Here is a 15,993-nt window from a genome sequence, read left to right as displayed (position 1 = left end):
TTAAACTAACTGAATTCCCATCTGTATTCAGGGCATTTTAAGACATTTAAAGAGAAGACCAGGAATTCCCCAGTTTCTATTATCATGGTTTTATACAGCCACAAAATAGCAGGAGGAATACTTCCGCTGTAAACAAAAACGTGCCAAACTCCGTTAAGAAATGAAAGCTGTTGATGCCATGGATGTATTGATGCCTGCTGAAGTTCACAGCTGATAGATCACATCCGGGTTAAAGGTTGTAATCTTGGAACGTTTGATTCCTCAAGCTATTTCCGCGTTGTTAGCATATTAGCATCAAGCTACCTGCTCTCTGGAAAGTAGTTGACTTCTGCATTTTATTCCGATCCTGACCGTCGTTTTCAACACAGGCGTTTCTTCGCCAACAGGAGAAAAGCTTTCGAGGTCTCCTGGGCAGAAAGTGTAAGCTAAAAATTAACGAGTGTTCACTGTTGATGTGTTTCTATGGAGAAGTAACGTACAGTTTTGGTACGTTAGCTAACGAGTCGCTAGTTCCTGCCTAATAGGCGGCTAACCAGCTAGCTCCAGGTAAAGTGCAGTATACACAGAGGGATTTCACTGTTATTTAATAAGGGCTGGTCAGGTTTGGAGAGGAGAGTCTTAGCCAGATGTTGTCTGTCTGGTGTGAAGCTGTCGGTCCATTTGTGGACTTCTGAGCTCGATGAGCTGATGAGTCAAAAAGGAAACTGAAACTATTTGCTGTCAGAGCATTATGACAGAGATGTGTGTTAAAATAGTGTCGAAAATACCACAACGAGGTATTCTCAGCTTCTTATTTAAATGTGGTCACTTATTTTATATGTTCATGATATAATATGACAAATTAAGGCTTCAGGAGAAGTTATTGAAGTCACACAACAGTAGACCAACTTTCACTTCGTGTACAGTGAGTCTGTAAATGAGAACAGACAGTAAACAGCACCACAGACGCAAATAAGGGACTTTTCAATAGTTAATCTGCTTGTATCCAGTTTAACTATTTGTTTCTTACAATAAATCACTTTGTTCACTTCAAAAATCTTCACAGTAGTGCAAATAAAATATTTGAGAATGATTATTGCTGTATCACACAAGTTATTCTCAGATAATATCCTTATAGTATGAGTAGAGTATAGAGTATATTGAATCATAATTTAGTCCCACAAATGGTAACAGTTATGCTTTGATCAAAAATAATATCTCAATATTTTTAGGCTTCATCACGATACACAACATATATCTTGGTATTTGGAAATCACCTCAAAAGCAGACTGGGCACCTAATTAATTATCACAATATTTATTACCAAATACTAATACTAATACTAATAGTTGATGATTGGTAGTTTCTGTTTTTAATGCCTCATATAAACTACTCGATATAAGCCTAAATTTAAAAAAAATCCCTCCGGATCAATAAAGTATCTATCTATCTGTCTGTCTGTCTGTCTATGACAAGAAATTTTTCAATACTGGTTCAGCCTGTATCTAGTCTATTTCGCTGAGAAACATCTCCACAGTATTGTAAACAAAAAGAAATCCAAATTTTTCATTAATAAAATATTTGAGAACAATTATTTCTGCATCACACTAGTTATTCTCATAGTATATTGTGTACTGAATCATCATTTAGTCCATGAAATGTCAAAAATAATAACTTAATATAACTATAACTATAAATAATAACTATTTATCTTAATTTGACCAACATCTACACGGTACAAAGTAGGGCTCTGTGATATGGCCTTAAAATACCATGTCAGTAGTTTTAAGGCAATATCATGAAACACAGTTTATATCTCAATATTTTGAAATCTTCAACCTTAATGTTTACGACAACATTGTAGGGATGACTCATTTGTACTTTTTCTCAAAGTATTAACACGGTAAGATTTTCATCATTAACATGGACGTAATGACTAAGTGGATAGAGGGGTATTATAACAGTCTGATAAGTTCAGAAAATTCCATCACTTTACTGTGATGCAGCCTTTAAAATGAGGAAAGGACAACACTAATTCCATGTCATGATGTAATGATATTCAAAATCCAGGACTACATGTAGTCTTGTTTTATGATAATCATATAATATCAATATATTGCCAGCCCTAGTACAAAGGTCAACCTAAGGATACAAGGTGAATTTTAAGAAATCATGTTTGCACACATGTGTGTTGCACTTAGCATAATGTTAGTCCAAAGTCCTTTTGTTACAGCTTTTAGACCAGGGCTGGTCAAAGCTGCCGCACAGTTGGGTATGATTTGGCCCAGTAGAAAAATGGTGATATAGATCATTTTGGGGTTTTTTGTAAGGTAAAGTTCTTCTTTAAATACATGTTGGATCCTTAATTATTGACTATTTTTCATGACCCTGTGCAGGAACTCAGTCAGCTAAAGGAACTCACGATCCTTGTGCCATTTTACATCTTAACAATACAACAGATTTTCCCCTCCAAGGGGGAGAAAATGGCTACCCCTATTTCAGAAGCATCAAAACATAATTTATAAGATTGTATATATCTGAAAGAAAGTAAATATGACGGCAGCGAAGTACAATTAAATAAAGGGCATCAGTCAGACGAAGGAATAGTGACGTTTCAATGCAGTGACAATGAAGTGATAGAGTTCTGTTAATTAAAAATCTGAGGCAAACAGATCCTTCAGTTGATTGGTGAAATAAAAAAGAAAACTCAAGGTCCACTCATCAGATATTTTAGGAGACTTTTTAAACATCATCTCATAGCGTTCATTAGCAGATGGAGCTCACGTGACCTGGAACTTCAGTCTCAAATGAATGAATGAATTTAAAAAGAAATACTTTCGGACTCAGTTTTAGTCATGTTGGCCTGTATCATCATTCACTCTCATGAAGTCAAATCTCCAAGTATGAGATTTGTTCCTCAGTGAAGGGAGCTGCTGTACTGTTTTCTGGGAATGAACTTCTGTAGAAATTGCTCTTCATTTCGGCCCCAGGCAACAGAACAGCCTACACTAAAATGTGGAGTAACTGTGTAACATTTGCCACAGTTACGACACAGACGTTGAAGCTTCATGCAGCTGAGTCACACTCAGTGAGACTCCATATCAGGAACAGGCAGCTGGAAGGAGTGTGGCGGTGTGGCAGCAGCTCCTCGATGAAGCAGCACCGAGATGTCTGCCCTGAACGGGGCCGTCACCTCAGTAACAATTTTACTGTTGATAGCATGTGAGCTTAGCATAGGGCTGGTCTAGGTTTTTATGTATCTGTTAAAATTATTTGATTGTTAGTTAGACCAGGTGCTGCCATGTTAACCATGTTAAACCTCTCCAGTGCTCATGTGTTTACCTGGTTTCCCACAGGGTGTCAGGTCTGGTGCAGGGTTGTTGAACGGTTAATGCACAGAGTAAAGAGGCTGAAAATTGAAGACAAATCAGAAGACGTCAAGGAAAGGTATGGGTGTGCTGACTGAATCTGTGACTTCAGAATCAGCATTCAGAATTCAGTGCACACCAGGATGGTATCCTGGTGTGCGCTGGAATATTGATTTTTTTTTTATTCATCCGTACTGTATTTGTCAGTTTGTTAGTGTTACTTTCATTGTGATGCATCGCAGCTGATCAGTCTGTTTGTCCACAGCGTCACAGAGACACTGGCAGGCATGACGGGGGTGGACGAGCTCTCGGACAGCACAGAGGTGGTGGAGATGGAGGACGTGAATCCCACTCAGTTCCAGGTGGAGAAGCATACATGGGACGGCCTGCGGAAGATCATCCACAACAGCCGCAAGCACACAGGCGTAGTCATCAACAAGGCGCCACACGACTTCCATTTCATCCAGAAGGATGAGACCAGTCCGCACTCCCACCGCATCTACTACCTTGGTGAGCTCGGGATCTGACAGCTGGGAATTTTCAGGGTCAAAATTAAAACAAGCTGAGTGACAAATAATGTCATTTTCTACAATAAATGTAGAAAAATGAATAAAACCCGAGTCAGATGAGGTGCTTTTAGCAGGCGCTATCTCGTTGGCCTGCACATTCAGTTGCTCCCTTTCAGTCACTTTGAGCAGCAGCGTGCTTCTGTGAATAATCTGTGGATACAGCTGGTGAGTCAGAGTTGCCAGCCTGCAACTGTTTTTAAGCTCATTTGATATCCAAAGAGCTGCAGTGGATTTAGTCAGTGTGTGCTGGAGAAAACATGAAATTAAACCAGGAACACCATTTTGTTCTGTTGCCATCTTTCTGTAGTGCAGAGAATTTATGCTAAATGGTTGCTGTTCTTCATAGCCGTGTCTCAACCAGCTTGTTCTGGTGTGTGATATCATTTCCAGAGCTGTGCTAAGTGATGTAATGTGCACTAGTCTGTAAGATCTGTGCCCATGGTAGCTCAGATGTTGACTATACAAACAGTCATGTCAGGACGGCAACAATTGTTGCTGGCTCCACAGTGCAAGTCTCAAAATCTTCCCAAGTATATTATTATAATTTCTACTTATAATATCTCATTACATTAATTTACGACACAATCACTAGAGCCCAACTGAAACTAGAGTTGTGTGACCAGTACTGATATTAGGAGCCAAAACTTCCAATATTGATATATCAGCTTTTTTCAGTGATAATGTTTTCAAACATTATGACAAAGATATATAACGGAAGCAGGATATTTTACAGTTTAACAATAAAATAATAGAAAACTTCACAAAGGATTTAATAATTATAAATTACCTATTTTTTTTTCTTTATTCCAATCTTAAATAGTCATTATATTGGACAACACATTCGCTGATACCAGTTTATCTGTGAGAGACCAATATCATCCAGCTGATCTATCAGTCAGGCTCTAATCGGTCTCAAAGAAAGCAGCATTTCAGGGACTTGTTTTTGGACAGTTTCACTGGTTTCACTGGTGGGTTTTTATTCTTTACTTATAAACAAGAAACACCTTGTAGTATTATTCTTATTTTTATCCAGTGTAGATGTTCCTCTAACGTTTAGACCTTTGAACAGTTGTTGCCTGCAGCAGTATCTGGCATTACAGCATTGATTTCATACTGTGTAGCTTTTGAAGAAGAAATAACACAATCTTTACAAACGCAAGGTTGAATTCATGAGCAATGAAACACACTCTGGGATTTTACTGTTCCAGCCTCGCTTGGTTTAGAATAACCGGTAGCACGTTAGCTAATGTTAGCTAACTTTGGATAGATATCGCTTTAAAAATGACATTACTAAATCAGTTCACTGACTTTATGCCTGCTGTTTTTATGCTACGTCAAAGAATTTACCATGATCCCATAATCACAGCCAGTGGTGAAATGTAACATATATGTATATATGTATATATATATATATGTATATTTAATCAAGTACTCTTCTGAATTGCAGTGGAGCTATGCTGCCACATAGTATTTCATTTTTAAATTAATTGGTATACAGTATTTACATACATGTAAATATTTGTATAATAAACTTGTACTTGTACTTTTGATATGTAAGTACATTTATTGCCAGACTTTTCCATAAGTGCTATTCGAGTATAACTTTTAGGTATTTTATACAACACTGATCGCAGTTCAGTGAAATTTATATAGTCTTGCTTTAAAGCTTTTCCCCCCAAATACTGTGATTGTATAGATTTGTTGTTGATTTATTGAATCTCATGATAACTACCCCAGTTTAAGTCATCCAGCTTAAACCACCTTAACACTTTTAAACTGGCTATTTACTGGAGTGTTAAGTGGTTTTGGTGTCAGTGGTGCCGGAAACAAACAAAAAAACCTTTTTTTTTTCTGAACCTGCCATTTTGCACCAGCGTTCAACCATCAAACAGGAAGTGGAAGAAGCAAAACCAGTTTTTTTTAATAAGAACTGTAGCACATGACGGAGCAGGTTGAGCATGTTGTTACTCATGGTACATGCAGCTGAACAATAATCAGGAAACTCATGAAAACATGACAGGTTAGCTTGACTTGTCCTGTGCTCGCTTTTCTTACAGGAATGCCTTACGCCAGCAGGGAAAATGCTTTACTCTACTCAGACATTCCCAAGAAGATCCGCAAAGATGCTCTGCTGGTTTTGTCGTGGAAACAGCTGCTGGATCACTTCCAGGTGAGGAGAGTTTTTAGTCCTCTTCCTTCTGTCTCTGACAATTTGATGAGATTGATCCTGGTGAAGCGTTCCTTTCATAAAACTACTCAAGTCTAATTAGGCCACAAGAAAATATTAAAGCAGAAGATGGGATTGATGTTCACTGCTGTCTAACTGTTAGACTGAACTGCGTTGATTTCATAAACACAGAATTTGTTCCTGCTGGAGACACAGAAGAAAAAAGGTTGTGTTCATTGGTAAATGGCGGTTCTCTCTTTAGTTTACATGTTTTCTTACCGTTTGTTTGTTTTACATGCCCTGAACAAACTCTCTTTGACTTTGACCTCGCTCGGCCAGCATTGTCACCTTGCGTGTCTTCCTGTCACCCCTGACCTCAGGCCAGCCCACACCATGGGGGCCTCTCCCGGGAGGAGGAGCTGCTGAGAGAGAGGAAACGTTTGGGGGTGTCTGGCATCACCTCCTACGACTACCACCGACCCAGCGGCCTCTTCCTGTTCCAGGCCAACAGCAGTCTGTACTTCTGCCGTGATGGTGGAAACAACAGCTTCATTGTGAGTTTAAGGACGGTTAAGTAAGACTTTCGTTGCAGATGACTGTTGCACACCTGCAGGTATTGATAAGGTTGAGATTTTTGGCTTTTTTAAGTCACTTTTGTGCCTCCATTGAGTTTCCCAGTGAGAATATGAATAGTTACGTTTTAACTTAAAAATTGGCTGCACTCTGCTTCTCAGCCAGCATATCCCAAACATATCCATAACTTGCTTATTCCAAGACACAGGAAGTGGGCTTGTTTCTTGAGGAGTTCTAGCATTTATTCACCGACAGTTAGCCTAAGCTGTACACACACTGTGCTGCAACGTTCACAGTGATCACTGCTAACTTTATGCTGAGTATTGCACACTCGCTAAAGTATCGAATACAACCTACACACTGAATTATTCTTTAAAGGAGTGTGCTGCCTGTATGACACATAGTTGAGTTTAAAAAACACCTCAAATACATTCTGAAACATTTCCCTGATGCTTGGGTCAGGCCGGCTGCTGGATTGTAATACACTGGCTGAAACCCTGGAATTGATATTCATGTATTTAATGTCTTCACTTATTGTTAAAGTGTGAGGCTGCAGCTGTGACCCAACATGTCCTCCATCCTCTCTGTGTTTGTGCAGACTTCTCCTATGGAGCCTTTCGAGATTAAGAGCCAGAGTTCAGGCACACGCATGGACCCAAAAATATGCCCCGGAGACCCCAACTTTATCGGCTTCATCAACAACAACGACATTTGGGTGACCAGCATTCAGACGAATGAAGAGAGGAGGCTCACTTTCTGCCATAAAGGTCAGAGTCGAGATGGTCACATCTGTTCTTACTGGTACCTTGGAATGGTGTTTTATCTTTCTCTTTATCAATCTCAGGTATTGATAACCCAAAGGAGGACACCAAATCTGCCGGTGTAGCTACTTTTGTCACACAGGAGGAGTTTGACCGCTTCACAGGATACTGGTGGTCACCTGCTGCTCGTGACGGTGAGTCAGTTAGAGACATAAATTGTTGTCAAAGTTGTCTAAGCAAGGCTTGTCAATAATTATCATAATATTAGAAGTTTTCAAATGAAGATTGATTATTATCATTCCCTTAAATAACAAGAATCTATTCATGTAAGACTTTTTAAAAAGTGGTTTAAAGCAAATACAAAATGGATCAGTCATAATAATAGCAATGAGGTTACCTGTGTGGTTTGTTGCTACCTACTTGTGGTGTTCTCCTTCTCTGACTGGTTTTACTGGTCTCTCTTTCTGGTTCAGAATCGGATGGCGGAAAGACTCTGCAGATTCTGTACGAGGAGGTGGACGAGTCCGAGGTGGAGATCATTCATGTTCCATCTCCAGCTTTGGAAGAGCGCAAGACCGACATCTACAGATACCCACGCGCAGGTACAAAGAAACACAGAAAACAAGTTGGAACTGAATAAACTTTATCGTCCAGCCAATGTAGGGAAATTATCTTTGGTCTCACCAGGAAAATAAAAACACAAACATATCCATAAGATACAAAAAAAGTTTATCATTTATATAATGAATGATGTGATGTCTACTGGTTTTGATGTGCTTTTGTAATTAAAGCAACACTTCACATGCAGGCTGTTTTCTTGTAATCAAGCAAAGGTTTTATTAACATTCTGTGTTGCTGACAAAAATGCTGATGAAAATGAATTCATTTCCTTCCTCTTAATAAAAAAAATGAACATTTTGAAACCTATATTGTTGCAACCAAACAAAATTAGGACCCACTTTTGCACCCACAAAAAAATAACCTGCTCCTGAGTGCTCCAAGGGAAACTCTTTACATATTTCTTGTGAAGCTCAGTCAGATATTTGTAATGGCTCACAGTGTTTATGCAGACCTCTGTTAATATCATAAAGGTTTCATGTGTTGTTTATATTTTTGTATGTAACTCAGTTTTGTTTGTGTCCAGGCAGCAAGAATCCTGATATCACTCTCAAAATAGCAGAAATAAGGACAGACAATCTCGGCAAAGTGAGTGCTTGTTCAGTGCCACAAAACTTTTTATTTTACCATAAAGTTCCTCAGAGAGATGTTCAAATGTCAACCTGGTTTTTCTCCATCAGATTGTCAGCACACAGGACAAGGAGTTGCCTTTTCCTTTCAGCAGCCTGTTCCCTGAAGCCGAATATATCACCAGAGCCGGTTGGACAAAAGACGGCAAATAGTAAGTATTTTCTGTCAAATGTAGAAAAGTCCTGTGATTTTAAAATAGCCTTTAAATTTTTGAAAAACTCCAGATGCTTCAAAACCCAAAACACATTCAGCTCTTGCTCTCTGTTTGTGTCAGTGCATGGGCGGTCATGATGGACAGACGGCAGCAGCACCTCCAGTTGGTCCTGCTGCCTCCAGAGCTCTTCATTCCGGTACCTAAGGACAAGGCCAGCAGGCAGGAGAGCCTGGAGGCCCTCGGAGACACCGTCCAGCCCTTCATCATCTACCAGGAAACCAGCGACATCTGGATCAATGTAAGGCCAAACACCACAGCTCTCTGTTCTGTTGTTATTCATGCTGATAAGACCCGTCGTGATCGTCTCTTTGTCTCTCAGGTCCACGACATCTTCCATCCATTCATCCAAACCACAGATGATGAGATCACCTTCATCACAGTGAATGAATCAAAAACAGGTTTCTGTCACCTGTATAAGATCACCTCGGTGTTACAGCGGGGCAGCTACAACTGGGCCAAAGGATACAATCACTCTAATGGTAACAAGCTCAGCCGTCGTAGCTAGTGTGTACCAATTTAAAAAAGAAACATGGAAAGAAAATAAAAAAATGTTAAATGAAAAAAATAAGAGTATGTAAAAATATCTGCATAGTATGACAATATGTAACTACATGTAGATTATTTCGAAATAAAAAATAATGTAGAATATAAATGCAGTATTAACGCCAGAGTATACAGAGTATTGCACAGTTGAATAATTACACAAAACTATTGTGCTGATCGTTTTTCAATTAATCCACTCACCTTGTCTCCTCTCTCAGATGATTTCAAGTGTCCAGTCAAAGAGGAGGTGACAGTAACCAGTGGGGATTGGGAGGTGCTGGCCAATCATGGAGCAAAGGTAAAGCCCAGAGCAGCACTAATAAACCACCACAACCACTCATCAGTGCTACCTCGTGTTACTCTGAGTTGTGCTGCATGCTGGCCACATACAGAACATGTGTATTATCAAGGATTCGTCAAAATAATGTAAAAAAAATTGTAGGTTCTTAATTATAAATATAAAAACAAAAACAACGAGATATTGATTCTTTATCTCTTGCATGTGTCTTTACAAGTCTTTTTTTTTTTTTTTCTTGCTTTGTGGTGTTCAGCGTTCATCCAGTCCTCAGATTTGGGTGGACGAGGCGACAAAGCAGGTTTACTTCCAGGGAACCAAAGACTCTCCTCTGGAGCATCACCTCTATGTAGTAAGCTACGACTCGCCGGGTGAAATCGTTCGACTCACCAAACCCGGCTTCTCCCACAGCTGCTCTGTGAGCCAGGTAAAGCAACGCACACACACACACACACACACACACACACATACATGAAGCTGTTTTTTTGTGCAGTTCCTCCACAGCTATCAGCAGAAATATAAATAGTTGTAAATGTTGTTTAACCCTGTCATGTTTTTTTTTGTTTTCTTCCACGCAGACCTTTGACATGTTCGTCAGCCATTACAGCAGTTTGACCACAGCTCCCTGTGTTCACATCTACAAGCTGAACAGCTCGGAAGATGACCCGCTGCACAAAGAGCCTCAGTTCTGGGCGAGCATGATGGAGTCTTCTGGTACCAAGAACAAACTGATTTAACTGTTTATCACAGATGAAATGTGAACTTTCCTTTCTTCTGCTTTGCTTTATCACCTGTTTAAGATGACACTTATATCCATGATTGACCCTTCGTGGATTTTGAACAGATCACATGAAGTTAGCATAAACAAATCAACCAACTGATTGCTGAATGTCATACAGCTCTATACTTGACAGCTCTTTATTTATTTGATTTCTATATTAAGCTAACATTGTTTGCATGCTAGCTGTGTAACATATAGAGTGCATGCATAATTTACTGGTTCATAGTCTCAGACAAAATACAGCACCTCCACAATGCTGGATAAACACCTGGCAGGTCAACCTCCTCTGTCATTTGTCCCCATTCATTATTGTTCCTGTCTTTTTTTCAATGATGCTGCATAAACATGTTAAAGCAGAGAAAAATTAGCTTCTCTCATGTTAGCGATGGCATAAATAAATGTATTTTCTTGCATAGAAAAATAGAGGCATACGACCTAAAACAAACCTGTGTGGGAAGAAGGCATTAAACTGAATCTAATTACTTGAGACTTGTGTCTCTAAAAGTATATTCTTACTATATTATTACATCAGTATATTTTTCCCCCAGGTTTTCCCTTTGACTCCAGTCCTCCAGAGATCTTTAGCTTCACAGGGAAGTCGGGTTTCGATCTGTATGGCATGTTGTACAAACCACAGCACCTCGTCCCCGGCAGGAAGCATCCCACCGTCGTCTTTGTCTATGGTGGTCCGCAGGTTTGTTCTTCCCCACGCTGTTACACTAGATGCATCTAAAACAGTGTAGGATTTGTCTTTTTGTCTTTTTTTTTTTTTTGTCAACTGAATGCATCTGAGCAGAATGTGATAAGCAGAAAATATGGATTTTGCTTGTCTGCATTACAGTTCTTCTAAATCTTAATGAACCACCCTGTGCTCTAGCTGCTGATTTTTCGCTATCTTGCTTAGTGGAGGCAAAAAGATAATGACTTTCTTTTAATTACTCATTTTTCTTTTTTGTAAGCAACTCCTGTTTTTATAAAACCAAAAATGTTCTGCTTTACATCTATAATAATAATACATCAGCTTAGATTTAAGGCAGATTTTAGAGCAATTAGCTGATCATGAAGAAAAGCGGCAGTCAGGGTTTTGTTTTATTTGACTAAAGGACATTTCTGTTAACACATTTTCTTTCCGTCCAGGTCCAGTTAGTGAATAACTCTTATAAAGGAGTGAAGTACCTACGGCTGAGCACACTGGCGTCCCTGGGCTACGTTGTGCTGGTCATCGATGGGCGGGGCTCCTGTCAGCGAGGTCTCAAGTTTGAAGGAGCTGTGAAGGACAAAATGGTAAATTAAAACATAAATTATGTTACATAATTTGTTAGTGAAAGTGTGCCCATGCCAGGTGAGTTCACCTCTCTGTTCTCCTCCAATCAGGGTCAGGTGGAGATTGACGACCAGGTGGAGGGTTTGCACTACGTAGCTGACAAGTACAAGTTCGTGGACCTGAGTCGTGTTGCAATCCATGGCTGGTCGTACGGAGGCTTCCTGTCTCTTATGGGCCTCATCCACAAACCCGACATCTTCAAGGTCAGAACCATGAACGTTTACTCTTATAATGCTTTAGTCAACACTTCAACTACATTATAAATGAAGGGAGCTCTGGTGTTTTTGTACCGTGTTGTTATCTATTACAGTTAATTTTGTGCAGCTCTTTCTTACTGTTACAGTCTCAATTGGTGTGACTACCTGCTACCTTTTTAAAACAAAGCCCATTTGAGCTTGAGCAAAGATAATTGAAGTCATTAATTGCAGCAGGCATTTTGCATCCGTATAACTTGTGCTATGACGTCCCAAGAAATCTAGCTCCAAACAATAGATTTAATCCTGCATAATCTTAAATAACACATTTTATGCATTTCTAAGTGGTGCAAATGAATCTATATGATTACCAGATCATGTACATACTTTGTTTGACTGGACTAACCTTTAAAGGAACATGCTTACACCAAGGCTAACAAAATAGCCTAACTTAAAATGTAATCATGACGCACATGTTTCTGTTCGTTTCAACTCCCAGTTGATTCAGCCCAGCTTCTGTTTGACTTCCTGTTGTTTTTATTTGTTTGTGTTTTCAGGTTGCTATCGCAGGAGCTCCGGTGACGTTGTGGATGGCCTACGACACAGGCTACACAGAGCGATACTTAGACACGCCTGAGAAAAACCAGAAGGGATACGAGGCTTGTTCTGTCGCGCTGCATGTCGACAAACTCCCCAACGAGTGAGTCCTTTGTTGCCATGTCCACCAGTCGCCCGCTATGTAATGCAACATTATACTGTACCTTTTGTCATCTACCTCTTTTCATCTAACAACAAGGCTGGTTTCTAGAGTTAATTTCACAAAATTACACAGATTGTAGGTAATTTGTAGGTACAGATTAGAAGGAGGTAGAAAAAGATGTCAGCTGTAGTATCAGTTGCATTTGTTTCTGTGTGTTTGTATGTGAACATGAGTAGAGAAACTAAGAGCTCTATCCTTTTGTTAAATGCAGGCCCAACAGGTTGCTCATCCTGCACGGGTTTCTAGATGAGAATGTGCACTTTTTCCACACCAACTTCCTCGTGTCTCAACTCATCCGGGCAGGGAAGCCGTACAGCCTGCAGGTAAGAGGATTCACCCGTCTATAATCACTTTAGTGTAGACTGTCATAAAGATGTAAAACGGTGTCCGGATGTTTATCTTTTTCATACTAAAGCAAGTCTGAAGAGGTCTAAGCTCCAGCAGCATTTTCATTATAAAGAACGACTTTATCCAGAGACCATCAGTGTTATCATACAGCACATTAAAAAGCACATTTTAATATTGGTATGAAACAAAAATGACCTGTTATGTTACAGTATTTCAATCCAAGACAGGGTTTCTGAGTCCTTTGAAAAAGTTTCAAGTTGAAAGTCTAAAATGAATTTGAATATCTTAAATACAATTTTGACAGGTCTTAAAAATATACTGGATTATAAAGTTAACGTTGCTTTAACTTCAGTCTTGCTTTTAATTTTTGAGAAATATTTGTATTGATCACGCTGTAACTAAATTACAAAAGGAAACAAACATGGAACCAATAAAATGTGATCCAGCTAATGTGGCTTCTCTACTACTACTTCTATAAATATGGACTTCTATTTATGTAAATGTTACTTTCATCTAATATGTGTAAGTTCAACAAGATCTGGCTCGGGCACAGCGCATTTGGTGTTTGACTGAAGCCTGTTAAAAGTAACTTATAATAATAACACATTTGAAGACAGCTGCACCTTGTGCAAAAAATGTTTAAATTAGGAACCTTGGAGGGCCTGTCATCACGTAGTATGAGTCTGTATTCACATTGCGAGCATCAGCAAAGTCTCTAATGTTAATTCCTGCAGCTCTGATAAGAAACCTCCAGACAGTGGGTTAGGTATGTACGTGAAAAAGCTCTTGAATGGTATTAAAAAATGATCTTAAAAGTCTTAGATTTTACTCTTTAAAACCTGCAGAAACTCTGCTAGACAGTCTTTGGAAGAGTTTATAAATTTTATTTGATAATTTCCCACCAATCAAGTGAAGTAAATGTACAAACTATAAGATAATTGCCCGTGAAAACAATCCTCCTCACCAGCCGTACATCATGCATCATATTGTTTGATCAAAAGATAAATGTAAATGATTGGAATTAAAAAATGAGGGAGGGCAGAGTAGAATCCAGCTAATTCTGCCATGATTGAACGTGTTTCTTTGGCTTTTCTGTTTTTCAAGGTTTATCCCAACGAGCGACACAGCATCCGGTGTCCCGAGTCCGGAGAGCATTACGAGATTACGCTGCTGCACTTCCTCCAGCAGAACCTCTGATAAGCCTTTCTACACACTGACCTTCCCTTTCCTCGCTTCCTTCCCTCGTCTCCCTGCCTCATCCATTTATTTAAACCTGCAACTCTTTCTCTTTCACTTGATTTTATAATGTGTGAAACTCAAGCTATGCCAAACCTTATCACACCTCAAGAGTTGTTGTCAGTTTTAAAGGTGCGAAAGCATTTTGGCATCAATAAATCGTCACAAGATTCAGACTTAAGTAGAATCACTGAATTAGACCATCAATGAACAAAGTCTGTGTTCTGCAGTGGAGGGAAATCTGCTGATTTCTTTATGCCTGTAACAGCAGAGATCGTGAGATTGTGATGATGGTAGACAAAATCATGATTTGACGATGGTGATGTTTAAAAGCTGCTCGTTGCACCGTTAACACAGGTCAGCAATGCAAAAAATACCCAAGTGGACCTGCTGCGCCCAGGAGATTTCTCTTTTTGTTGTTGTGCCATTTCCTGTTTTTATTGAACTCTCACTTTGTTGTTCTGGGACCCGACTGATAAAGTTTTGTTTCTGTTTCTGTGTCTGTGAATAAACACTGGAGTGAACTCAGTGAAGCTCTATGAGAGCAGACGAGAAAGCTCTTAACCCCCTTTGTTGTACACTTGTGCTCTCGTGCTGTCATAGATAACTTTATGTGGTGTGTCACACTTCTATCTACAAGAAAAAAAAAAGTCACATACCACATTTTATGTGTATTGAAAAAAAATATTTTTATGATTCTTATGCATTCATAAATGGTGGAAATATGTAGCGACCTGTTGCTGTTTCACTCGCTTGCTTTAATTTTCTGGGGAGCTTCTTTTTCTTCTGCTGCTGAGGACTTTTGCACATATTACATGTTTGCCTTGGTGCCAACAAACTGACCAATAAGATGATGTTTGACACAACTGTTGGCGGTCTGAGGTGCCTTGTAAGAGTTTAAGAGTGCCTGCTCATATAGTGAATATCAGGGAATCTGTCTGAGGACCTACAACAGTAAAATGCCTTGTTACATGTTTGTCTGATGACCATCTGTATCATGACCTGTACATGGTGAAATGTATTCTCAGATATTGAAGAAATAAACGGAAGTGAACAATCTTTTTCAAAGTCTTGTTACCAAATGAATTATTTTTAAAAAGCAGTTTAGATGTAATTTTTTAAATAAACTAACCAGCCCAGTCGCCAGAAAAAAATGTTGGCGTTTCTGCGACCCACTGATCCATCACATTTGTATGTGTCATAGAATATGTACCATATTGATATTTGTGAAAGCAGATGGAGACTGCTTTCAACATTTCAAAGGAGGCTTCTGCACATCTCCAGCCATGTTTGTTGCGACAAAAACTGGTATTTTAAGCCAAAATACGTTCTTTTTCTAACCCTGACCAAGTTGTTTTTTGTGGTTAAATCTAATCTGAGGATGAGCACAGCGTTAACATAAAATAGAAAATTGAAGCTAAAGAAATGTAAAGTTTCAGCATATCTGTAGTCTGGAGTAGGCCTGCTTTGCCAACATTTATTCTGGTGATTGGGCCTTTTTTTTTTTATAAAGTTAGGTTATGAGCCGATTTAAGCAACCTCAATGAAAACGACATATTCTACGGATGCCCTGAAAGGCACGTGAGAGGATTTTTTCCTGTGATCCATTTTTATTTTTGGAAGATTTATTTTT

The 15,993-nt window shown here is 39.2% G+C and overlaps 1 protein-coding gene across 1 annotated transcript; it reads left to right on the top strand.

Moving 5' to 3' along the window:
- The first annotated feature begins 271 nt into the window (after positions 1-271).
- Positions 272-15,428, top strand: LOC141005454 (dipeptidyl peptidase 9-like). Its single transcript, XM_073477316.1, has 21 exons — positions 272-420; positions 3,336-3,426; positions 3,613-3,857; positions 5,974-6,086; positions 6,464-6,637; positions 7,255-7,423; positions 7,501-7,611; positions 7,891-8,019; positions 8,562-8,623; positions 8,716-8,816; positions 8,940-9,117; positions 9,199-9,358; positions 9,641-9,720; positions 9,974-10,144; positions 10,296-10,431; positions 11,047-11,192; positions 11,636-11,782; positions 11,873-12,025; positions 12,574-12,716; positions 12,988-13,099; positions 14,229-15,428. The coding sequence occupies exons 2-21, from the start codon at positions 3,371-3,373 to the stop codon at positions 14,319-14,321; spliced, it is 2,679 nt and encodes an 892-aa protein (XP_073333417.1). The 5' UTR covers positions 272-420; positions 3,336-3,370; the 3' UTR covers positions 14,322-15,428.
- Positions 15,429-15,993: the final 565 nt, after the last annotated feature.

Source organism: Pagrus major, chromosome 11 (genome assembly GCF_040436345.1).
Source record: "Pagrus major chromosome 11, Pma_NU_1.0".
NCBI classification, from domain to species: domain Eukaryota; kingdom Metazoa; phylum Chordata; class Actinopteri; order Spariformes; family Sparidae; genus Pagrus; species Pagrus major.
The sequence above is the reverse complement of the archived record's forward strand: the minus strand, read 5'-3'. Positions and strand labels throughout refer to the sequence as shown.